General features: G+C 47.3%; 1 protein-coding gene across 3 annotated transcripts in view; it reads right to left on the bottom strand.

The window, feature by feature from the left end:
* Nucleotides 1-1515: 1515 nt before the first annotated feature.
* LOC149367175 (ubiquitin-protein ligase E3C) overlaps nt 1516-26279 on the bottom strand; it is a 79331-nt gene continuing 54567 nt past the window's right edge. For all 3 annotated transcript variants that reach the window (XM_089554463.1, XM_089554467.1, XM_089554456.1), the window contains 5 exons: nt 17503-17687; nt 14888-15073; nt 14107-14265; nt 5686-5943; nt 1516-2010 (listed from right to left, as the gene is read on the bottom strand). In XM_089554463.1, the coding sequence (XP_089410589.1) occupies nt 1840-2010; nt 5686-5943; nt 14107-14265; nt 14888-15073; nt 17503-17687 (959 nt within the window). In that variant the 3' untranslated portion in view covers nt 1516-1839. The remainder of the gene's footprint in view (nt 2011-5685; nt 5944-14106; nt 14266-14887; nt 15074-17502; nt 17688-26279) is intronic.

A 26279-nucleotide genomic window follows, 5' to 3' on the forward strand; every position in this document is an offset into this window, starting at 1 on the left:
GCGGCGAAATATAGTCATGAGGAGCTTTAGAATGTGCGCAATACAACTGGCCGCTTCCTCCGGTATATTGGTAATAAGTTCGTAATTTTTTCGCTGAAATTTGATTTTCCGGACTGCCCGATTTTTCGGTCGTCTTCGCGGTCTCTATGGAGTCAGTGAAAACTTTTGTCCATTTTATCTGGTTTATGGGGTTCAACGTCCCAACGCAACTCTGGCTATGAGGGGCACTGTAGTGAAAGGCTTAGAATAATTTCGACCACCTGGGGTTCCTTAACGTGCACTGATATCGCACAGTACACGGACCTCTAGATTTCGCCTCCATCGAAATTCAGCCGGGGTCGAACCCGCGTCTTTCGGGTCAGCAGCCGAGCACCATAACCACTGAGCCAACGCGGCGGCCCATTTTATCTGATAAGACTCTGAATGTTTTAGGCCACCTAACCCTGTACGAGCAGGGCATCCGTCTCGTAAGCAGGATGCGCAAGGCTCGATCCCCAGTGCCACTCGATACCTTGCAGTGGTTCTCTGAGGAGTACAAGTTATTTTTCTTCACCTAGTGCTTTTTTGTGCTTGTTGGGCTAGGTCCCAGAATTGACAGCACTCAATGCCAGTCTGAAGACGTACAACTACGCAGGAGACAGGACACAGAAAAGATGCAGACAGGACGAGCGTAGGACACAGAAAAGATGCAGACAGGACGAGCGTAGGACTACGCTCGTCCTGTCTGCATCTTTTCTGTGTCCTGTCTCCTGCGTAGTTTTATGTCTTCAGAATGCCTTACCAACTAGCCTCTCATCACACACTTCTAGAACTCAATGCCAGGCCACTCGGGTGCTTACACCACCACCACACCATCACTGATATCTGGCCGACTTCTGATCGAAATTCGCGCGACAGAGTTGGTAACTGCCCTGTGAAGTTGTGCTAGCACATTACATCGAATGATGTGCCTGCGACTGAACTGCTTGGATCAATGCATCACGCGACATGGTGCACACCACAGCTGCTTGCTCCTTGAGCCATCCATCACGCCATAGCCGGTCGACACGGCTGCACACGCGCTCGTCCAGTTCAGCCGTTATCATGCTTCATCATTCGCCACTATCTCTCCCCTCGACGCGCTTACCCTCCCCTCACTCTTTCAACTCCCGACGCTTACTTCAGCCCTCACCACTTTTGTTCCTTTGATCCCCTCGGCAGTCTCTTCTCTCCATTACCCTCCTTGTACTCTTTCGCGCACGACGGCAGGCTGTAACAGAGCAACCATTGGGAGACTGCACCAGGTTTACAGCAGTGATGTTCAGAACTTTATCGAGGCTCCTTTGCGAGGATCCAAACAGTGTTCCATGCCTCCACCTGCTTTCAGAGGATAGGTCACTTAGTCTTCATGGTATATTACCAGCTAAAATAATCGCAGCGTTTGCTTAGGGGCTAGACGGATCACAGTCAAAGGTGGATTACAAAAAGGTAGATAGGACAAATGCTAATAACCGCCCTCCAAGAGACAACAGCCCATGCATTCCATAAAGCTTTATTTTATCATTCTATACATTTCATTGGCTGGTGGTCAGTTGGTCTGTCGGTGGTCATGGCGCGGTGTGCAGTGCCACCGACCTTGACATATCACAAGTGGGGAGAGCTAGCCGCCAGCAAGAGCAACATGGCTGCGTCGCAACTCCCTGGAGGCGGGATTCGTGTCGGGACGCCAGCGTCCAAGAACGCTGGCGTCCGCCTACTGATGGGGGGACGTGCCACTGTGCTCCTCCATTTAACTTTGGCAACTTGCGTCTCTCCTCCCTCTGCCTCTCGCCAAACTAGAGTCTGTGATGGCAGACGCTGTTAGCTGAGCTCGAACCCGGCGCCAGATTCGATGGCGTACAGCAGCTTCTCGCGCAACTGAACCTCGTCCGTGATTTCGGGCAGCTTGAGCAGGTTCATGCAGGTTGATGCCGTGGGAAGGCGCTCTTTCTCGGGGCCAGCAGAGTGGATGCAGAACTGAGGCACCAAGTCCTGCACCAAGAGGGAACGTGCTGGTCAGGACTAGTTCTGAAGAAGCTACAAACATGAAAGATAAAAAAGTCAACACCAGCTATCTTTCCGGTTGACAGGGTGTGGTACTTTAGTTCAAAACTACACATTTGTGAGAAAGACAGTACAGCGGTCAGAATTTTCGGACTAAAACAGATGGCAGTAAGACTCTATGGAGTGCAAAACTTCAACAACCACTAACATCCAGTACCGTAGAAGAAGTTTCAAACAACAAACTGTGCTGAAGTGCTGCCACAAACCAGAACTGGAAATCTTTCCCTTTCCTGAAAAAAATATTGAAAAAAAGAAGACGAAGCTGGTAGTGGCGCGGGGCGGAGTGCTCGTGCTAGGCCAGCGGCCATTAAATCATCTCTTATCCATCGTTCATCACGCCTCATTCTTCGGCTGGCTGCCACGCAACATTTGGTGTGAGGTGCTGGGGTCCCTTCATCGCCATCCTGGTCCCGGAGCGTTGGCGTCCTGCGCCTGCCGTGGACGTCGGCCGCGAGTGCCTGGTCCGCCCCGCCCGGCCATGCCCCAGCCCGCCCGACCTGAACCGAACCGTCCCCCACCCGGACCACAAGACACGACGAACTGACGACGTTGCCACGACCATAATGACCCGACCGACCCGAGACCCTGCCCATACATGAGGGCACATATTTGATCATGATGATGAGGGCACATTGCACATATTTGATCATGAATATGCACTGAAACTCTGCCTGCAGGCCTGAAGGTTTACAATCCTGACGCCACAGACAGATGCCCACCTTCTCTTTTCAAGATAGAACTGTCACCATTTCATCGAGACTGCAGTCATATTTTCTCCTATTTACGCATGGGCGCCGCCATCTTGCTGCACTTCCATTTAAGAGAGTGCAAGCCAGCCAAAAACTCGTGGTGGCCTAGGTGGGCCCGTTTGCAAAACAATGCCAAAGTGCAGTGGGTGCACGCTGCACTAGCAAAACGAACGCAAAGGCACTGCAGCAAGCGCAGCCAAATTGAACACATCCCTTGCTGCTCAGGTTAAAGGCACACACTTCGTTCCCGTCAAAGGTGGCCTGCAGAGAAGAAACAAGCCAGATACACGTGAACCTGAGTAGGAGGGGGATCCCCTTGATAACGGGACAGTGGTAGTGGCTCAAACAGTGACTGGCTTAGGGGCACTGCTGTCTGAGCCACTGCCCGCGTGAAGGGTGGAGCGGGGCTGGGGGGGGGGGGGGGATAAGGGTTGAATGACCAGCGTTGCTTAGCGCAATGATTCTCGCGCAGAAATGGTTTGCATCGAGATCCGAGGCTGCGTCGCACATTCTAGCATAGGTGGCACGATCTGTGGTGCGACTAAGTGCAGTACAGACATGATGAAAGCATTAGGCTGGCCCAAATACAAGCTTACACCATCACCTGCAAGCGGAGCATGGAAAATGACGAGATTCGCGATTTTTCCAGCCAGAATTTTATCAGCAAAGTGCCACAAACCAGCCCCAGAAATCTTTGCTTTCCTGAAAAAATGACGTCGCATGTATCTGATCACAAATATGCGCTCATGAGTTTTTGCTGTTAGGACAATTGTGTGGGTCCTGCCGAGCCCAAAAAATTGGTCACCGCTATAATAGCATCTACAGTTGTTGAATGCAGGTCACAAAATAGTCGGCATCACTGTAACTGCAAGAGTCAAATACAGTCACCAACCGATTTTACGAACTCTGTGGGACCCGAAAAATGATCTGAATAATTGAACACTCCGACAAATCCGTGAACTTAAAGGGTCAGTCTAGTCACCAAGATGAGTGTATAAATAATGGCATATTCTGGTAGTTCGCACCCTATAACATCAATAACGAGGGGTCTGCGCCCGGTTTAGGCAGGAATTTATATTTTATTTCGGCGTTAAAAGTCTCGTAAAAAAGCATGGTGGCGACCCCAAACGTTCATTTTGTTCAAGAAAGTGGTAGTATTTTTTTGTAGAAGCATAAGTGAATATACTACGTACCATTTGTATGCCTCAATGCCAGAGAAACGCACATTTTGTTCTAGTAAACTGTAGAAGGCGTACCGCTCACTTTTTCTGTAAATCTCATGAATATTTATAGTTACACGTACGCAAAACACAGGCACATTCCCACTTTTAGTTCAGCGTATGCTAACAGAGACGCAAAAATAAACTCGGCCTATAGTGGCGCCATCTGGTCGTCAGGACGGGAACCATTGCTGTAAACAAACCGACTCTCCACTTAAGCCTAGGAGTGGCAGAATCGTCACTATAATTATTAAAACAAAGCAAATTTATCTCTTATATGTTTTCTTATAGGCGAGATGAGACGAAGCGAAAGACAGGCGCCCCATTTACGGCCAGTGAACGCACTGAAAAAGGCAGCAACAACGAGAATTCAGTCCGAAGCGACGGGTCCGGCTTCGACGGGCGCCGCCATGTTTGTCGCCGCGCGGCGGAAATCCAGATGGTTGCCAGATGAGACTACCATTTCATACAGATGTGTTCCCACATCAATAAATTCTATTTTAAAACGTTCTACCGCACTCCTTGGCACCACAGCTGGCTAAACGGTAATTTGAGTAAAGAGCTATCGGTTGCTGCAAAGAAAATATGGTCGATAAAATTCAGTAGACTGACCCTTTAAACAAAATGCCTTTTCTGCGTAAAAGCGGCTTTCAAAATTGCGAAAATCGCCACTCCCAATGTTCCGACTGCAAACGACAATATTAGCCTCTATCAGAGGCATAGCCATGCTTTCATCATGTCCGCACCCTATCATATCACGATACCAGACAGTCGCGGCCACAACTCATGCCACGAATGAATGCACTCGCTGTGCGAAACAAGAACGTCAAATGACGCTCGCGAAGACTGAGCGGTAACCCCCGTGAGCGCCTCTGAATGCAGTTCCCCCTCCCCTTGTCTACCGTGTTTGCTGCCCCGCACCACGGGGTGCGTCGTCCAAGCCGTGGCAGACGCTGCAGCTGTTCCACTGTGCCGTTTTCAATGCGATCGCACACTCTTTGTAGACCATCTTGATGGCAACAGAGAGCATCCCATTATCTTGAAAGTCAACGATGGAAAACAAATAGCCAAGCCTATCCAGGGCAGTCCGATTCGCTTTCTTACCACCTGCCAAATCCATTTAAATCCAAGGTGGCACCTTTCATGGTGGCGGAGTAAGGGTTGGTTGTGACAGCGATGCCAGCTCGCGTTTATATTAGGCCGAATTAACAAACTTTCAGTTCTAAAACGATCTCCACCGAATTGTTGACGTCTATTTTAGTCCGAGAAATCGAACTTTTAGACTCCGCAAAGTCCAAAATACCGGCTGTGAAAATGTACACGTTCCTATGAGGTGCGCAACGGTTCCTCAGGCAAGTCCGAAATATTGTGCAAGTGTGAATTACTGAAGTCCGAAACATCGGCCGGCCCCTGTATTGTATATATAACCATGAATGGTTTGGTTTAACCATGAATGAGTGCGGACATAATTTTTTCCAACATAAAATTTTTTGCCTCATCTCCCCTCCCAGCTGTAGCCGCCCACAAATATCCACCCCCCATTTCATTTCAAAATCACATGCCAGACATTTTGTGCCTCGGGGCCCCGCAGAAGTAATGTCTGCTGGTTAATTAAACAGTGATAGTAATCATACCTTGAATCCCAGGAGGGGCGGCCGGGAGCAGCTGGTGACGAACTTGAGCAGCAGCCGCCGCTGGCGCTCGTCGAAGCCGGCCAGCACACGCCAGAAGGCCTGCACCACGGGGTGGGCGGGGGTGTAGCCCCCCTCGTAGTGGGTGTGCTCGCGCAGGTCCTCCAGGTCGACGGGGCTCTGGGCCCCCGACACCAGCACCTGCAGCTCGTGGGGCGCAAACAGCCGCAGCCAGTGGGACGGCAGGAGCTCCTCCAGGCCCTGGGTGGGGGTTCGCACATGGTACAGTATAGTGTAGCATAGATAGTATGGTATAGACAGTATGGTATAGACAGTACAGTATAGATAGTATAGTATAGATAGTATGGTATAGTATACATAGTATAGTATAGACAGTATGGGATAGATAGTCTAGTATAGATAGTATAGTATAGTGTAGTGTAAAAAGTATAGTATAGATATTATGGTATAGACAGTATAGTATAGTATAGATAGTATGGAATAGATAGTACAGTATAGTATAGAGAGTATAGTATAGTATAGACAGTATAGTGTAGTATAGAAAGTATTGTATAGATAGTATGGTACAGACAGTATAGTACAGATAGTATATATTATAGATAGTATGGTATAGACAGTATAGTATAGTATACATAATATAGAATAGATAGTATGGAATAGATAGTACAGTATAGTATATTAGATAGTATGGGATAGTCTAGTAGAGACAGTATAGTATAGTATAGACAGTATAGTGTAGTATAGAAAGTATTGTATAGATAGTATGGTACAGACAGTATAGTACAGATAGTATATATTATAGATAGTATGGTATAGACTGTATAGTATAGTATACATAATATAGAATTGATAGTATGGAATAGATAGTACAGTACAGTATATTAGATAGTATGGGATAGTCTAGTAGAGACAGTACAGTATAGTATAGAGAGTATAGTATAGTATAGACAGTATAGTGTAGTATAGAAAGTACTGTATAGATAGTATGGTACAGACAGTATAGTACAGATAGTATATATTATAGATAGTATGGTATAGACAGTATAGTATAGTACACATAATATACAGTAGAATCTCGATAAACGGAAATCGGTTAAACGAAACTACCGCTTAAACGGAACAAACGCCTCGCGATTGGTTGGTTTTGTATTAAGCCAATGTAAAAAAAATCTCGTTAATCGGAACTCAAATTTTGCGACCACCGCGTTAACGGAACCGAAAAACTCGAAACCGCAACTAGTTGGACAAGCGCAGTGCCATCGCGGTACGCATCAATGTTCCCCTCCTCCTCCTCCTCCCCGCGTCACCTCTCCGGTTTCCGTCTCCGGCGGTTTCCGGTTTGCTCGTACACTGCCATGGAGGAAGAAAAACTAGGAGGGACCATGACGTCACAATCTTGAAGCCTAGTCATAAAAAATATAATGGAAAGCATCATGGGAAATAGGCCCTCACGTGACAAGGCAGTGGTAGCTCTTAGCTGGATTTCGGTTTCGGTTTCGCTCTCTCGCTGTACGAGCAACTAGGCGACCATCTGCTTGCGTTCACTGACGGCTCCGTGGTGAGCGCAAACTGCTCGCTCGCCGCAGCGGCCACCATCCCCGAGCGACGCGTGCGCTGACTGCGGCGCAGTGGAGACACTTGGAGCACATGCTCCTTCGCTGTGCCGCTTCTGCAGTGCCTCGTCGCGAGATTCTCGCGGCCTGCAGGGCGCTGGGAATCATCCCAGACAGTCTCGAAGCGCTCCTGTGGCCGCGCGGCACTGCGCGCACCCGTGATATTCTAGCCTCTATACCCGTGACAGAACAGTGGTGAGCCTCTGTGCGTTCATCGAACAGGCGGGCTTGACTTCCCGCTCGCTCTTCGCCAGGTAGTGCACGCGTGACACGAACGCTCCGTGGGTGCTACCTCCGATGGTATACGCGGCCGGGCGCCCCACCCCGGCCGCTAGTGCAGTATGCCGCGCGCGCGATTAGTCCGAGACAGGACGCTACGAGCGCGCGGCTATGTATACATACAGTTTACTTCTTTTTGTAAGTGATTGTGCGCAGTGGCCGGGAGACCCCGCGCAGGGGCAGACGTAAAGCCGCCGGCACTCTCTCTCGACAGCGAGAGAGAGAGAAATACTTCACTGCTGAATTTCACGTCGGAACCGCCTATGTGCGCGCGCGTATTCGGCACGACTTGTGCCTTGAGAATAGCGGAGAACGGAGGGCCCATGGGCGGGCCGAAGTCCGCCTGCCCGAGAAATAGAATCTTGCGCAGCGCGCCGGAGCGCTCGTTCAACACGTCCGTCCGCCGTGAGCGCTCTGGAAGCCGCTACGCCCTTTTTTAAAGGCTCGTTTCTTCGCCTACTCTCGAGTTCTCCGCTCATAGCATGCGCTGAAATAAACGCTCCGTATGCGTGTATAACGACGAAAGGAATTCCTCTCCATTCTCTTTATGAACCACAGTTGAACAGTGACGAGGTCGCGGCCGCACCCTTTGATGAAAAGTTTACCCGCAGTTTTCTACAGTGCACCCAAAAACTCAAGAGTGTAATCAACAGAGACGCGGAGCCTGCAGACAACCTCGAGCTCGGTACGAATTCCGCCAAAGCGCTGCGCTATGGTGGCTACTTCGGAGCACGGACGTTCACTAAAAAGCACCGCTGGCTGGCAGTCTGGTAACTGTGGAGGAGGGCCTATTTCCCATGAGTCAGTGCGCAAAAGGGCCCTCGGCAGCGGCGTCAGAGGAGGATGGCTTGCAGAGGCTGAGCGCACTCCCTCCTAGTTTTTTTACCTCCATGTACACTGCCCTCCGCATCGCTCGCTCGCGTTCACGGCGGTTGTGTTCAGTTAGGCCTAAGCCCTAGAGCTTTTGTTCGGTCCGATGGCAGCGCAAAAACGACCGCACAATGCACTTGCGTTGGAAAGGAAGATGGAGATCATCAACGACTTCGAGAGTGGTCGCTTCACGAAAACGGCGCTAGCGACGAAGTACGCCGTCCCCAAAAGCAGCCTAACAAGAATTCTTCAGGACAAGGACAAGCTGCGGGAGGCGTTCGAGACGTCACGCTTTGGTCCTCAAAGAAAACGACTGCGAGCGGCTGACCACGAAGACTTGGAGAAATGCCTGGTGCTTTGGCTGCGCAGAGCCCGCAGTGAAAACATCCCAATCAGCGGGCCACTAATTCGTGCAAAAGCGGAAGAATTTGTTCTTCACCTCGGCATCGAGGGTTTCTCGTGCAGCGAGGGGTGGCTGACCCGGTTTAAAGAGCGCAATGGACTGGTGTTTCGTGCTGTTTCAGGGGAAGCTGCCGCTGCTGACGCGACGGCATGCGGAGACTGGCGAGAAAGACGGCTGCCCGAGATTCTGGAGGAATACGATCCAGAGAACATCTACAATGTAGATGAGACTGCACTCTTTTACAAGCTGCTCCCCTCAAAATCGCTATCATTTAGAGGAGAGAAATGCACCGGAGGGAAACTGAGCAAGGACAGGCTGACCGTCCTTATCGGTGCCAACATGACGGGCAGCGATAAGTTGAAGCCGCTAGTGATCGGCAAATCGAAGCATCCTCATTGCTTCAAAAACGTCGCAACCTTGCCCGTTTCATACCAGGCCAATGGCAAGGCGTGGATGACGCAAGCCATTTTTAGTGAGTGGATTTATCGCGAGGATGCGCGCTTCTCTCGCAACAAGCGGAAAGTTTTGTTCCTGGTGGATAACTGCCCTGGACACGGAACTGTGCCAGGTTTGAAGTCCATACAGCTGGAATTCCTGCCAGCGAACACCACAGCACTGCTGCAGCCTATGGATCAGGGTGTGATTCAAGTGCTCAAGTCACGCTTCCGCAAAAATCTTAGGAGGATGCTCTTATGCATGGACCAGGGGAAAGAGTACAAGGTAGATGTACTGCGTGCCGTTTACCTCCTGGATGATGCTTGGCGGCAGGTTAGTGCAACCACCATTGCCAGCTGCTTCAGGCATGCGGGGTTTGCCGCAACCACAGAAAAACCCAGCACACAGAGTGAGCCTGATGATGTTCACGACGCAGCCGAGGAAGATTTGCTACTAGAGAATTGTGCTGCGATGGGCATTCAACTTGATGAATATGTCCAGATCGACAGCGATGTGGCAACGTGCCCAGAAAATACCGTGCACAGCATTATAGCTGATGTCTGCCCCCCTGATGAAAGTGAAGACGAGGAGGAAGAGCTTGAAAACGAGACCGCTGACTCTGATCCTGTGGTGACACCTGCGCAGGCGGAATCGGCAGTCCAAATGCTGAAGAGTTTCTTCCAACGAGAAGAAGGTTCGGAAGTGTTTCTGCACAGCCTGTCAAGTATGGGTGATGCCATTAACAAAAAACGGCTGCGAGAGCTCAAACAAGCAAATATAAAATCCTTTTTCACTAGCCAATAAGTGGCAATTCCCACTCTTTTGACATTTTTTTTTTAAATTTCAGTACTAGTACTACTGGAAAAAAAATTCACTGCTTATTTTTCTCTAATAAAGTTTGTTCTCATAGTGTACCGTTCTCCTTATTACCTAGATTTCGCAAATTGAGATCCGCTGAGACTGCCAACTGCGCGCGCGCGCGCCAGCCGCGTAGGGATCACGCGGAAGCGGATTGCGCAATGCTGAACCTATTCTCTCTCTAAACGAAACTCCTGATAAACGGAACATATTTTCCCGGTCCCTTGAGGTTCCGTTTAACGAGAGTCCACTGTAGAATAGATAGTATGGTACAGACAGTATAGTACAGATAGTATATATTATAGATAGTATGGTATAGACAGTATAGTATAGTATACATAATATAGAATTGATAGTATGGAATAGATAGTACAGTACAGTATATTAGATAGTATGGGATAGTCTAGTAGAGACAGTACAGTATAGTATAGAGAGTATAGTATAGTATAGACAGTATAGTGTAGTATAGAAAGTATTGTATAGATAGTATGGTACAGACAGTATAGTACAGATAGTATATATTATAGATAGTATGGTATAGACAGTATAGTATAGTATACATAATATAGAATAGATAGTATGGAATAGATAGTACAGTATAATATATTAGATAGTATGGGATAGTCTAGTAGAGACAGTACAGTATAGTATAGAGAGTATAGTATAGTATAGACAGTATAGTGTAGTATAGAGAGTATAGTATAGTATAGACAGTATAGTACAGATAGTATGGTACAGACAGTATGAAATAGATAGTCTAGTATAGACAGTACAGTATAGTATAGATAGAATGGTATAGACAGTATAGATAGTATAGTGTAGTATAGATAGTATAGTACAGAAAGTAACCCCTGGGTTACTTTTGGTTTTCCTGAGCACCTGGATACATGCATGTCTCTACTGTCATCTTTTCCTGGAGTAGCATGCCAGGTTAACTACTAGGCACACCTCTCCTGTATTCATTACAATCTCTCTCATCTTTCCTTTTATCCACCTTCATATTGCAGGACTGACCACACTGTAGCTGCTTGTAGCGCACCGTTTCACTGTGAAGCCAGTCGCTATTATAACGCAGGAAGTTAGTTAGACTACATAGACTACAATACATTAACACCCCCAGATTGAAAACACATCATTTTTATTGAAAACACAGCTTGAATAAGCTATACAAAATCAGTACATGAAAGTGCACGACTGCAGCAGTACCAAACAAAGGCACAGATGTTAGGGAGAGTTGGTGCTGACCCATGTTGGAAATATTTGCAGTGCAAAATAAACGGGGACGTACAGAGGGCACCAACAAAACAGGACGAGCAGCGTTTGTGTCCTCCCTGCGTACCCATTTATTTTGCACTGCAAATATTTCCAATAAGCAGTAGCGTCCTTCAATAACTGAGGTAAATGTACCCGATTCACAGAGACAGTTTTAGCTGTGCGTCCACAAAAGTTGTGCGTACGCTACGGGCACACCTTACGCGCACTGCCACCTGTCCTGGCGACGACAGTTTTGGTTGGGAGTGGCTAGCGTAGCGCCCTGGAAGCATAACATACTGTGGCGCCATCCAGCGACAGCAAGTCACAGCTCCTGAACTGTGTGCTGAAGAAACTTTTTCCTCTTGTATTAATGGCAATGGTGTTTGCATTCGAAGGCTTTCTTTTTTTTAAATGTAAAGCAATTGAATTAATGAAAACATAAATTCTAGTGCGAAGTTGGAGAAGAACTTTACCGGGGGTCGTTGCTATGACAATAGTGTACGCTATAGATAGTTAGGCTTAACATCAAGAAATTCTTGAATGTATCTAAAGAGCAATGACTATTTGTCACCTATATCATTACGGAGGGGTGAGAATGAGCAAAATAAAAGTGAATACAACCGTGTAGAGCGAGCTAGCGTGTCGAAAAATGCAGCGGTGATGCAGTATCTGGTCTGAAGCGGGCGTGCAGGGCGCCGCCATGTTGCCAACACTAACCACGCAACGCAAAGTCCGCTGGCTTGCGTACGTATGCAAGACGCAGGGCTCGCGCTTGCGTTCTGCGCATGCGGACTACGGTCCCCGCTAGCTCCTTGCGTACGCTAAGCCCTTGCGGATGCACAGCTATAACTGTCTAGTGATTTCTCTGCCAGGCAAGTACACCGATGAAATGGCACCAAGAAAGCAGCAAGTGGTACCAGGAAACACAGTTGGCTTGCATGACTTCACAACGGCAAGTCACACTGTTTCCAGTGAGGCCACCCACCAGTGTCAAGACATGAATGATAAGCAGTATAGTGGCGCCATCTGTCTCGCTTCCAGGGCAAGCAGTTTCATTTTCGTTAATTTTTTACGACTTGCCACCAGCACGGAGGTTTACGCATCACACAAACAGCACCACACCACTCGCACTGCACGAAGGAGGAAGCGGGGAACTCTGCTTGCGATTTTCTCAACAATGCTGTCACCTTCTTGCACATAGAAAAAAAAGAAAAAAGACGCTGGGAATGTTCCTGAAGGATAACCCTTGCTCTTGCATAGCTTCTTGTTGCCATTAAAGGTGCAGTGAAGAGGCATCTGAACTCGTTTTTTTACCACTGGAACTCGATCCACACGTTCTGAGCGTTCTTAGAAAGTTCAAATTATTGCCCTGTGTGCCGATTTCCCTATATTATACCGGATTAAACATCCAGGCTCCTGCCTTTGTTTGAACTCACCGCAGACTGTAGGATGAGTCAACCAAAATTTCAGCCAGTCCCGTGGCGGCTTGCCACTCTGCCATCAGCGGAGTGATACGCAGTGATTGGCGAAAGCAAAGAGTGTGCACGTATTTTTATTTCCGTGAGCCTAATTTGCAGCTGTGTGGTCTCTGACTAGATCTACTTATTCACGGAAACCTAAAAAGCAAAATAAAAGCGAAAGCAAAGCCGCCACGCGACTGCCTGAAAGGCACTCCACGAGATAGTTGACCCCTCTTACCGTCTGCGGTGAGTTAAAACAAAAAGGCGGGAGCCGGGACGTTTCATCCGATTTAAATTACGAAAATCGGCCACACAGGGCAATAATTCTAAGGTTCTAAGAATGCTCAGAACGTGTAGATCGAGTTACCGCAGTAAAAAGACAAGTTCAGATTCCTCTTCACTGCACCTTTAACCCTTTGAGGGTCGAATTATTTTGAAGAAAACTTTCCCAGGAGGTCAAATTACTTTATTGCGGATCTTGAATCTACAAAATGTATATAATCGAGAATAAATAGTAAAAAAAAATTAGGAACAGTACTTTGGTGACAGCATCACTCACAACTGGAAAATATTCAATAGAATTTCACGAGCGATTGTGATAAACAGGCTAAGAGCAGCACCAATAAAGATAGAAATCAACTTCCGCCGCCTCTGCAAGAGAGTGCCCAAAAAGAGAAAACACGTTTCGCGCGACTTCGTTGCGATCCCGCGGCGGAATCAAAACCGCGTAGGCGCTTTGCCGCAGAGAGCGAGAATACCTCGCGAGCAACGGTGATAAGCAAGCTAAGAGCAGCGCCAATAAATATAGAAATCAACTTCGGCAGCCCCTGCAAGATAGTGCTGACAAAAAGAAAACTCAAATTTCGCGCGACTCCGTTGCGATCACGTGGCGAAACCAAAACTACAAAAGGGGTGTTGCTGCAGTCTGTGCTGCCGCGCTAAAGCTAGACATAAGTTCTGCTTATCTCCGTAAGAAGGCAGCACAAAATTCAAACACTTCTTGTAAGTCCTAAGAGGTGGCAGCACGCCTCAGTGAGCACGCATTGTTATTTTGGCGCAAAATTTCAAACGGAAGATCGAAACCGTACCCGTACGGCAAAGACCTTGCGGGACAGAAAACCGCCGCCGTACATGTACGGCAAAAACCTTCAAAGGGTTAATGCTTCCCTCGAGAAAAAAGTAAACACAGTAACATGCTGTGCACTCGGTAAGGTGGAGACCCTTTGCTCACCTGTCGGAAGGCGAGGCATTGTTGCCGCAGCTGGGCGTTGAGCAGGTGGTCGGCCAGCAAGTGCGTGTACTCAATGCGGTTCTCAACCGTCACCGAGATGGAGGCCCCGTTGGGCTTCAGCTCCTCCACGGTGCTGTTGCCCAGCTGGCTGGTCACCACCTGCAACAAGGGCATCCCGGGTTTCAACGCCCGAGTAGCTGCCGGATGCCATCATCATCATCAGTGTGACTACTCCCAATGCAAGGGCAAAGGCCTCTCCCAATGTCTCTCTAATTAACCCCGTCCTTCGCCAGCTGCGGCCACCGTATTCCCGCAAACTTAATCTCATCCGCCCACCTAACTTCCTGCCGCTCCCTGCTACGCTTATCTTCTCTAGGAATCCACTCCGTTACCCTTAAGGACCAGCGGTTGCATCACATGCCCTGCCCAAGCCCATTTCTTCCTCTTCATTTTGACTAGGACGGCATTAACACGCGTTTGTTCCCTCGACCACTCCGCCCACTTCCGATCTCTGAACGTTACACCTGATTGCACTGCGGCAAGGCAACTCTACTGCCCTTGTGAATAGTGAATCCAGGATTAGGGGCAGACTTTGGTGGGTCGGTGATGTCGCCCACCTATCTATCCACATCCATCCGTGTTGATGTCCCCCATGTAAATACCGCTTAAGTGTCCCGCTACCAACATGCATTGGCTGAAGGCAACGATGTAGGTTCATTACATCTGGGTCTAACTGCATCCGTTCTCCGTTCCAAGCGATTCACGCAGCAGCCCTGCTTACGGTGAAGTCCAGTCCCAGGTCGGCCACGTCCCCCTGGTAGTTCTTGAGGAAGAAGAGGTTCTGGTAGACGAGCGGCTCGAGCGACGCCAGGTGGTGCAGGTCGAGGTCACCACGCCCGGGCGCCACCCACTTGGCCAGGAAGAAGTGCGCCATTGGCAACTCCACCAGCATCCCCTCGTAGAGAGCCTGCAAGCCAGAAATGAAATTAGCTTAAAATAAAGACAGTTTGCCACAGGTGGACAAGTACCGTGAGAAGGCAGCTGTCATGCCACAACTTGCATTAGAAAAAAGTGAAAGCCGTCGTCTATCCACCTCCTGTACCCCGCCGCGGTGGCTCAGTGGTTATGGTGCTCGGCTGCTGACCCGAAAGACGCGGGTTTGATCCCGGCCGCGACAGTCGCATTTCGCTGGAGGCGGAATTCTAGAGGCCCGTGTACTGTGCGATGTCAGTGCATGTTAAGGAACCCCAGGTGGTCGAAATTTCCGGAGCCCTTCACTACGGCGTCTCTCATAGCCTGTGTCGCTTTGGGACGTTAAACCCCAATAAACCAATAAACCAAATCTATCCACCTCTTGTGACCAAAGCTCAATGGGACACCGAAAACAATTTGCAATTGGTGGGCACTGCTTGCACTGTAAGCCATAAACTGTTCATAAAGCAAGACATCTAAAGTGACAAACCATGAAGAAAAACCCACCAAGAAATATGGTGATGCAAGACTTAGAGACAGAGGTCCGCTTTAGTGCGCAGCTGTGTGCTCTGGAATGAAAATCACAAGGCATTTTGGGAGCTCCAAGTGCCTTATCATGGCTACCATTATCTTCAAGCATGCAGTGAAGTTTGAAGCTCCTAGCCGTGCGAGATACATGGCATGATGACATCTCTCCTAAACTACCCACAAAACACCGGTACATATTTGTACCCACCTGGCTGACAGCAGTGAAACATGGCTTTTTTTTTAAATGTTCCGAAGCAACTGAGGCTATGAGGGATGCCACAGTGAAGGGCTTTCGATAATTTCGACCACCTGGGGTTCTTTAATGTGCACTGACATCGCACAGCACACGGGCCTCTAGAATTTCGTCTCCATCGAAGTGCGATAGCAGCGGCCGGGATCGAACCCACGTCTTTCGGATCAGCAGCCGAGCGCCATAACCACTGAGCCACCATAGCAGCTTTAAACTAAATGTGGCTTTCAGCAGAGCATACGCTGCACTTTCCTTTGGAGCCGTTTTATGCAATATGACAAATAGGAAAGTGTGTCGAAGAGGTGCCTTTGCAAAATAAAGCATGAAACCAGAAAACAAAGAAAGGCTGTTACTCAGTCACTTCCACTCTCCCGCTGTCTTTGCCCCCAGCAGCACAGCTAATTGGCCCAATACTGGAAACACATTGGAAAAGGCCAGTCCTATATAGGGCCGGAGTATTTCCAATATTGGGCCGGTGACTTCTGCTGCTGGGTTGGCTAGAGGCGGTGCGGGCTGGGCAACATAATCTTTATTTCTTTCTTTATCTGCCCAATGTCTTTGGCAAGAAGCTGCGATACACCAGCTGAGATTTTTTCCCTCTGCGCTTTCATCTTTTCTTCACCTGCGCTATGTCCAGTCACTTTTTGGTAACGACAACCAACACGTCTTGGCTAGGAAGCTTCACGTTAACAGCGAGCGGTGTAAAAATTGCCTGCACTTAGAAACTCCCTACTACCGACATCTGACGCAACGTCAGCTATGCTAAAAATTCGAAGACTTTTCAGCCCTTTGAGCTCCTTCCGTGAAACGAGATTCTTTGTTGGAAAGGCCTTAGAGAAGCAAAGTGATGATTACAAAGCACTGACTCATTTTCAGACCCCCCCCCCCGGCCTAAGCAGCACAGGTAATCGGCCCAATATTGGATATGTATTGGCAAATATCCCACAAAGAACCAGTACTGGATATATATTGGCAAAGACTGGTCCCACAAAGGACCAGTATTGGATATATATTGGCAAAGACTGTTGGTCCCACAAAGGACCAGTACTGGATATATATTGGCAATGACTGGTCCCACAAAGGACAAGTATTGAATATATATTGGCAAAGACTGGTCCCACAAAGGACCAGTACTGGATATATATTGGCAAAGACTGGTCCCACAAAGGACAAGTATTGAATATATATTGGCAAAGACTGGTCCCACAAAGGACCAGTACTGGATATATATTGGCAAAGACTGGTCCCACAAAGGACCAGTACTGGATATATATTGGCAAAGACTGGTCCCACAAAAGACAAGTATTGAATATATATTGGCAAAGACTGGTCCCACAAAGAACCAGTACTGGATATATATTGGCAATGACTGGTCCCACAAAGGACCAGTATTGAATATATATTGGCAAAGACTGGTCCCACAAAGGACCAGTACTGGATATATATTGGCAAAGACTGGTCCCACAAAGGACCAGTATTGAATATATATTGGCAAAGACTGGTCCCACAAAGGACCAATATTGGATATATATTGGGAAAGACTGGCCATACAATAGACCAGTGAAGCCATCCATTTCCAATATCGGGCCAATTACCGGTGCTTCTTGGCCTTTGAGCGAGAAGATGGCGGCATTTGTGGCACCAACCTTGGCAAGCAGACGACCAACAAACGCGTAGTGGCGCACCGCCCGTCCATCAGCATAGTCCGGCAGCTGGCTTGCAGCCGGGTTCGGGTAGAGGCGCCGGTCGTGGGTGCACCGGAACAGGCCTCGGTTCGGGTCGAAGGCCGTCTTCATGAACTCCGAGAGAAACTCGCGCAGCAAGCCGCCTCCTGCAGAGAAAGCGGACAGACTTGCTGAATCCAGTTCCTAGGTTTTTGGAAAAATAACACGCTTCCAACTAGTGTAGCTCAGGCACAGCATAGCTCCACACCATTGCAGAATAACCCATTCTGGCGCTAATTATTATTCTGTAGGAGGATGAGGGAGGGGGGGAACAACATTTTTCAATTTTTTGGACTTTTGTGAACAGAATACTGATTCCAAAGAAAAATTGTGTGTTTATATGCTTGTATTTTGTTTTGTCCCACCCTGCTATGATCTGTACAAGATCGCAGTATCTATAAATAAATAAAAGATCCCAACTTTCTCTTACAATTACCTATAACTATGCAGCTTCTGTTGGCTTTTTGTATGTCCACTGCATTACTCGACACAGCTTACAAGGTCTCAGTTAGAGTAGAATCTTGATACAAATCTCACAGGGTTGCAGAAAATATTTGAGTCACCCGTTATTAACATCATCAAAAAGGAACCAAATCTGCACGCTGGAGCAACGCAAAAGCATTCACAGAAATCTATTCACGGCTGACAGAATTATTTAATGGCTTCGCAACACCAGTGAGTGATTGCAGTGCTTAACGATTGCAGGTGCGATCGTGGCTGCCACATTCATATCATTCACTAGCGATTTTCACGAAATCAACAACACACTACTGCTGCGGCATGACACATTAGTCCAGAAAGGATCGATGTGCACCGAACCATGTCGTTTTCTTCACTGCGATTGCTTTGCCGGCACAATCAGATGTTGTAGTTTCACTGCACAATATTCCTTAGGAGCGCTGTTTCGTGGATATATTTGCATGTTCACAAAATAGAAGAGGCACTAAGTCTCACTGCGTGATTTTCTTGAAGCCCACAATACCGTATTTACTCGCGTAATAGGCGCACTCGCATAATAGGCGCACCCCTAGTTAGGGCGCGAAAAATCAGATTTTTTTATTTCCGCGCATAATAGGCGCACCCCGAACTTGGCACTGTGATCAATACTGTATTTACACGATTGCAAGCCGACGCCTCGCCACCCCCCGTTTCCCAATCTTTATTTTAACGAAGTTTTTGCTGCACTGACTACTAGTCCCTACTAGTGCTGCTGCCGTTGCAGCTGCTGCGGACCCACAGCGCGTACAACGACATCGCGTAGAACAGCCGCACACAGTTTTCAGGGATGCTCACTTTAAACGTCTGTTTGGAAAGCTTCATCTCCAGCCGGAAACGTTCCCGACTTAGGCCCGCGAAAACCTCGGCGCTTGGAGTCGCGTACGAAAATTTAGGACGCCGCAGTCGCAACTGCCGCACTTCTCGGCCACGTCGTATTTTCCGACCTGTCGCACGCTTGCCGCGTTCGAGAGCAAACTCCCAGCCGTGTAGCTGTTAAGGTGCTTGCCCGTCGAGCTAAAACATCAACGCTCCGCGGCAAAGCCATAACCCACGATAACTATCGCGCTACCGCAAATCCCGGCACTTGACAGCAAAAAAAAAAAAAAAACGAGCTGGAGATGCTGATGGCGATATAGATAGCGAAAGCTCGCGGCGGAGGAAAACGATGATGATGATGATGAGCTTGGCCTTGGGCGGCGTCTGGAAGCTCCTGTGCGCGTGTGTGGCCTCCGCGATCAAGCGCCCGTTGCGCGCAGCCGGAGCCGATCGCGGAGGCCTCGGCGCGTGCATTCCGAAAGTTTCGGTGCGGCCCTTACATGGACCTTTTTTTTTTTTTACATTTTCTTCGTGAAAACGGGGTGCGGCGCGTGCACGAGTGCGTTTACGCGGTGTGCGCAATTTTGCGAGTCGAAAAATTTCCGGAAATTTTACCCCGCGTAATAGGCGCACCCCGAACTTTGAGCCAGATTTTCTGGAAAAAAAGTGCGCCTATTATGCGAGTAAATACGGTACACATGGAAACAAAAAGCTTTCCCGCAGGTACCAAGGTTATACTGACAAAGAAGATGGTCTGCCTGGACTAGAATGGCCTATTTAAATAAGAGGCACCAAATGTTGCAAATAACGCTGAGTTCACCCCACATTACAATAATTTACTTTAATTTGCCTTTCATTCCGATTGTTTGTGCACTTCGTTACTGCCCCATGCTATGGCTGTGACTGGAATCAATCAGCCGGAAGAAAAGAATCGTTCTATGAAGGCCTAATATTCGTTCAATGCCTTCCATCCACCGCTTACAAAGAAACTGAAAGCAGACGGCCTGGTTAATTCCTAGGAGTAAACAGCACACGGAAAGCCTGACCTAATTGTTCTCAACTTTACGCCAATACACACAGTTTGAAAACTATTTTGTAGTTAACTCTTTAATTAAGGCACTTTGAGCAGAACTGAGTACAACTCACAGCCTTTTTCCCACGCATGCCACACCTAGGAGTGATTTCGTTGCTTCACGTGAAGTTACCAAGCAACTTTCATGTCGCCATTAGGATGCTAATGGCACCGTTCTGTTATACTCTAATTTTTCGTATTTTATCTAATTTCTTATTAGAAAGCAGGTGGTAATTTTATGTGTTAAATTTTTTATTACCAAGCAGGTAGAAATCGTTCCTCACTCACTTTAGGTGCTCTCTTAAAATTTTGAAGTGCGGTTTTAAATAAATCCTCAGTGCGATATGTAACAGCTTCGTGTGTTGGAAAAATAAATGGTTTTGGAAATGCCTACTGTCATTCAGTCTCTTTTTAGTGCCAGAAGTACTATTTAGGGCCAGAGACATTACAGAGGGGTGTGGCAAAAAACACAAGAATAAGATTAGAAAAATACAGCAGAGAGACAAATTTAAATAACACCTGAGTATACAATGCTAGCTATAGCTTCGCGGAACATCTCGTAATTACTGATGTCGGCATTATCTACGGGAAGGTGATTTCAGTCACGAGAGGTACGCAGCAAAAATGTTAGTTAGTTATATTGATTTTAATGGCGCAAAAGCAACTGAGGCTATGATGCGCCAAACACAAGGTTGGAGGTTTTGTTAAAGGTGAAGCTTTTTATACTTAGAGTTTGTTTAAAACGCTGGCTTCCTCGAGAAACCTAAAAATACATGAGATGTCAACCAGTGCACGATCGCCTAAAAGTAGCATGGGGTGTAATGGAAGTCTTTCCCTATAAAATGTTGTAAAATATTTCTTTCTTAGTTCTTCTAGTTTGACACATGAAATTAAAATGTGGTTCACTGTGAGTTCAGCACCACACATTTCACAGAGAGGTGTGTTTTGTTTGGTTAGCAGAAAGTTGTGCGTGAGGTGGGTGTGTCCAATGCGGAGCCGACATAAAATAACTTCGGTAAAACGTTCTTGATGCCTACATGATTGCCATTCCCCTAAAATGGGCTTAACAGAATGTAATTTGTTGTTTGCGTGCTCTTCCCATGCTGCCTGCCACTTTTTTTTGAGTTTACTGTATATAAATTTTAAACAATCCCTGTGCGGTATGTTCACTTGCTTTATTTGGCTATTCCGGGCTTGTGCAGCGCATACATCTGCTTTCTCATTACCTAAAATTCCAACATGGCTAGGAACCCAGCAGAATTTAATGTTATGCTTTTGTTTTGTGATTTTAACTATGCTATGTATGATGTTTCCTATTATAGGTTCAGCTGCATTTCTGGAGTGCAGTGCTTTAAGCATACTCAGGGAATCGGTGTAAATGATGCTATTTTTGATATTCTCTCTTACTATTTTTTCCACAGCTACAAAGATGGCATAACACTCAGCAGTAAAAACCGATGCGCATTCTGGTAGTCGTATTATCTGTTTATTTTTTCCCTGGATTACTGCACTTCCAACGTGACTTTCTGTTTTTGAGCCATCGGTATAAAATTCAATGTAGGTGTCATACTTTTCTTGTAGTGCAAAGAATTCCTGTAATATGTACTCATGTGGCGTTTGCTTTTTATCTAAATGTGTCATTGTGAAGTCACATACTGAAGGCAGGCTGTACCATGGTGGCAAACATTCATTCCTTTGTGCAATATTTGGTAGGGCATCTAGCACTGTTAGCTCTTCGCATTTATCTTCAAAGCGCAGTAGTAATGGTCTGATAGAGTGTGGTTTGTTGATGAATAATCTTTTAGATGGGCACTTAGTGACAATTGGATGGCAGAGAGGTTTCGGAAGAGAACGGATTTTTAAGACATATGAGCATGTAAGGGCAATTCTTCGATCCTCAAGAGCGGCTTCATTAGTTTCAACGTAAAGGCTAACTACTGGTGATGTTCTGTATGCTCCAGATGATAGGCGCAGACCAAGGTTATGAATGGGGTCTAATCTTTTTAAGTAGGATGCTCTTGCCGAACCATATACTATGCACCCGTAGTCCAGCTTGGAGCGAACCAGAGAGCGATATATTTGTAAAAGGCTTGCTCTATCGGACCCCCACCGCTTCCGTGAGAGAACTTTTAAGATATTGAGGGCTTGAGAAGCTTTCTTTTTAAGGTTGTTAATGTGTGGTAGAAATGTGAGTTTCTTGTCGAAAGTTAGGCCTAAAAATTTGTGTTCTTGTTTAATTGGTAGCAGAGTGTGATTCAGGTATAGATTATGATCGACCTGTAGGCCTCGTCGCAATGAAAAAAGAACAGCTACTGTTTTTTGAGGAGAAAATTTAAACCCATTTCTGTCTGCCCAAGCACCTAGTTTATTTAGTGTGATTTGTATTTGTCTCTCACAGGTTGATATGCTAGAGGACGTGCATGCTATTTGTAGGTCATCTACGTAAACTGAATACATTATGGACTTGGGTATTACTTTAGCTAAGGAATTCATTTTTACTATGAAGAGTGTCGTGCTTAGAATGCACCCCTGGGGTACGCCGTTCTCTTGGGTGAAAGTCATGGAGAGAGTTGCTCCTAGGCGGACTCGGAATGTGCGGTTAGCCAGGAAGTCGTTCAAGCAGTTCAACATCCTGCCGCGGATACCTAGCTCTGCTAGGTCACGGAGGATGCCGAACTTCCACGTAGTATCGTAGGCCTTCTCCAAGTCGAAGAAGACCCCAATACAGTGCTGCTTGTGGATGAACGCCTCCCGGATGGTGTTTTCTAGGCGGACAAGATGATCTGTGGTGGAGCATGTTTTCTTAAACCCACATTGGTGTTTATCTAGTAGTTGCCGAGATTCAAGTACGAAGGTTAGTCTAATGTTTATTACACTTTCGAAAGATTTAGCAATGCAGCTGGTGAGGGCTATTGGTCTGTAACTGCTAGGACTTGTTGGTGGTTTTCCGGGTTTGAGAAAAGGTATTATGACTGCTTTTTTCCACTCGTCAGGTATATTTCCAGTTATCCAGATTTTATTAAAGAATTTTAACAGTGCCTCTACAGCAGCCTCGGAGAGATGTGCAAGCATAGCGTAATGCACGTTGTCTGGTCCTGGTGCTGTCTTTTTTCCAGAAGATAATACTTTATTTAATTCTTGTAGTGTGAGAGGCTGGTTATAATCCTCATGTACACCTGCTCCAGATGGAAATTTTTGTTTTTCAGCTATTGATTTGTGTTTCTGAAATGTGTTTGTGTAGTTGGATGAGCTTGAGATCTCAGCAAAATGCTCGCCCAGTATGTTGGCCTGTTCTTCTAAAGATGTTTGTGTCCCGGGTGCTGTCAAGAGAGGAAGTGTGAAAGGGGTATGGCCACCAGTAAATTTACGAACTTTTTCCCACATTTTCTTTGATGTTATTGAACTATTTATTGAGGAGACATATTTCTGCCAAGAGGTTTTCTCTGCACTTCTTCGCACATACCGAGCTCTGGCTTTTGCCTTCTTAAAGGTAAGTAAGTTCTCTGCAGTGGGATATCGACGCAGAGCGCTCCAGGCTTTGTTTTGTTGTTTTTTTGCTAATGTGCATTCTTTTGTCCACCACGCTTTATGTTTCTTTTGTGCAAGTCCTGTTGTTTGTGGTATAGCGAGTGTTGCAGCCGATATTATGCATTCAGTAAACTTCTCATTAATTTCATCTGTGCTAAGGTCGTCACAAAATTCCTTTTCCAGAGTGGCACTTTTTGTAAAAAGTGACCAGTCGGCGAGCTGAATTTTCCAGCGCCGTGGCCTTGTGGGGATGATTGGAGTGGACGATGAGAGCCTGATGACGGTAGGTAAGTGATCGCTGCCCATGGAGTCATTTAAAACATCCCATTTAAAATCGTTAAAAAGTAATGGTGATGCGAAAGCTAAATCGAGAGAGCTCATTTTTGCTGAGCTTGGACAGCAATATGTGGCTTTTCCCGTATTTAAAAGACAGACATATTCGAAAGTATAAAATCTTCGATTGTTTGGCCTCTAGAGTCACAGCGTTCGCTTCCCCAAAACGGAGAGTGAGCGTTAAAATCGCCAACTACCAGAAATGGCTCCGGCAGTTCATCGATCAGGCTTTCTAGATCTTGGCATGTTAATGTGATGTGTGGGGGAAGATATACAGAACATATTGTAATGGTTTTGTAGCTGATGACGCTAACCGCAACCGCCTCAAGTTTTGTTTTCAGTTTGATTTCTTGAGCCGGGACGCCGCTTTGGATGATGATTGCGACGCCTCCCGAGAGTCTATTTGCATGTTCGCGATCACGCCTAAAAGTTGTATAATGTTTTAAGATATTTGAATGTTGTGGACCAAGATTGGTCTCCTGGAGACATAGGGCTAGAGGCATCACTGACCCTAGAATATGAGTTATATCACTGTAGTTCCTCAACATTCCTCTACAGTTCCATTGTATTATGAAAGCCATCTTAGTTTTGTGTTTGTACTGATTGAAAAGCTAGATCAAGTTGTTTATGGCCCTGTGACTCGGGGCCTGTCTTTTTTTGACCGATCCAGGGAGCTCCGCCGACCATCCGACGTGGACGGCGAGGGGCTGCCCGGGGTCGTGTCCATCGCCTCTGTAGAGGCACTGGACGACCGTGCAGGAGGCACATTGATTTTTGAGTTAGACCTCGACCTGTGGGAAGAGGTCTTTGGGCCCGCCGACCCGGGGGTCTGCGTCCCCTCCTTTGGGGTAGGCGGAGTAGCGTGAGCTACTCCACCAGACGGCGCGGATGGCCCCGCCCCAGGCTCGCTACGTGTGATCTGGACAGGTGCCGAAGCCTGGTGTGGTGCGCCGCGCCCACGCACCACATCGGCGAAGTTTGTTTTTGCAGTGAAGGAGAATTTGTTTGTTTGAGAGTATTGCCTTCTTGCTTCTTTGAAAGAAATGTTTTGCGTAGTCTTGAGAGTAATGATTTCTTTCTCTTTCTTCCAGGACGGACAAGCCCTGGAGTAGGCAGCATGGTCGCCTTCACAGTTTGCACACCGTGGGTTAGCAACACATTCTTCGGATTGGTGGTCCTTCGAAGAGCATTTTGCGCAAGTTTTGCGGCCGCGACAACTCTGTGAGCCGTGGCCAAATCTCTGGCAGTTGAAACATCTGCGTGGGTTGGGAATATACGGTCTTACATTTATTTTCAGGTAGCCTACTTCAATGGATTCGGGTAATGTGCTCATGTTGAATGTCAGGATCAGGTGTTTGGTGTCCACTTCTTTGCCATCCTTCCGGATCTTGATCCGGTGGACATCTGTAACTTCTTGGTCAGTAAGTCCTTCGAGCATTTCCTTTTCAGAAAGGTGGACAAAATCTATTTCAGAGATGACGCCTCGTACAGTATTCAGAGACCGATGTGGGGTCACAGAGACAGGGATGTCCCCAATGGATACAATTGTTGCAACTTTTGAGTGTTGTGTGCTGTCGCGCAGTTCAAGAAGTAAGTCGCCACTGGTCATTTTTGACACCTTGTAGCCAAGGCCTAAGGCATCTGTCAAGCGTTTTGAGACTTGGAATGGGGATATTATCCTTGCTTGCGTTTCTTCTGCTTTGCTATGGATGACGTGAAATTTTGGAAATGATACTTTTCTTTTTTGAAAAAAGTCGTCTGCTTCGGTCCGCCCTCTCTTGAGAGAGCGATCAAGTTCTGAAAGGGGGGGAGCCATAAAAAATTGAGGTTTTTCGGTCATGGTGCCAGCCACCCACCATGGAGCCCAACAGGGGGACGCGACAGGAACTTGAAAGCAAGTCCTGCCCACGCCAGCTGTACACCTTAACTATAACCTAATATGACTCAACTCAGGGTAGTTGGTCACACACGGTTAACCCTCGCCGCCAGGAAAAAGAGGAAAAAACGAAGAAGAGAGGAGGAGACAGGAGAGTTGTAAGAAAGGGATAGGAAAGTGAAAGATAGAGGGGAGGATAGGAAAAGGCGACTGCCGATTTCCCCCGGTCGGGTCAGGCCGGAGGTGCCGTCTACAGGAAGCTGGGGCCAAAGTGGTGTGTTGCCTCCGCCGAGGGGCCTTAAGGGTCCAAACGCTCGGCATCGGCTCAACCACCAGGATCCCCTTTTCCCCGGACACGGCGATGCCACGCACGGCTAAGCGCGGATGCTTGGGTCCGTGGTGACGCATTGTTCACCATCATCCCCCTGCGGGGATGTCCCTGCGGATGCTCGGGTTAACCCCGTGGTGTCGCCACTCACCAACGTCTGCATGCTGCAGACGCCTCCCTGCGGGGAGCAGCAAAAATGACTGGGAAAAATATTTGGTGTTAGAAGAAACTAAACCGACTTTATGATT

The sequence above is a fragment of the Amblyomma mixtum genome, chromosome 1, assembly GCF_055824585.1.
Source record: "Amblyomma mixtum isolate Tamu chromosome 1, ASM5582458v1, whole genome shotgun sequence".
In the NCBI taxonomy this organism is placed as follows: Eukaryota; Metazoa; Arthropoda; class Arachnida; order Ixodida; family Ixodidae; genus Amblyomma; species Amblyomma mixtum.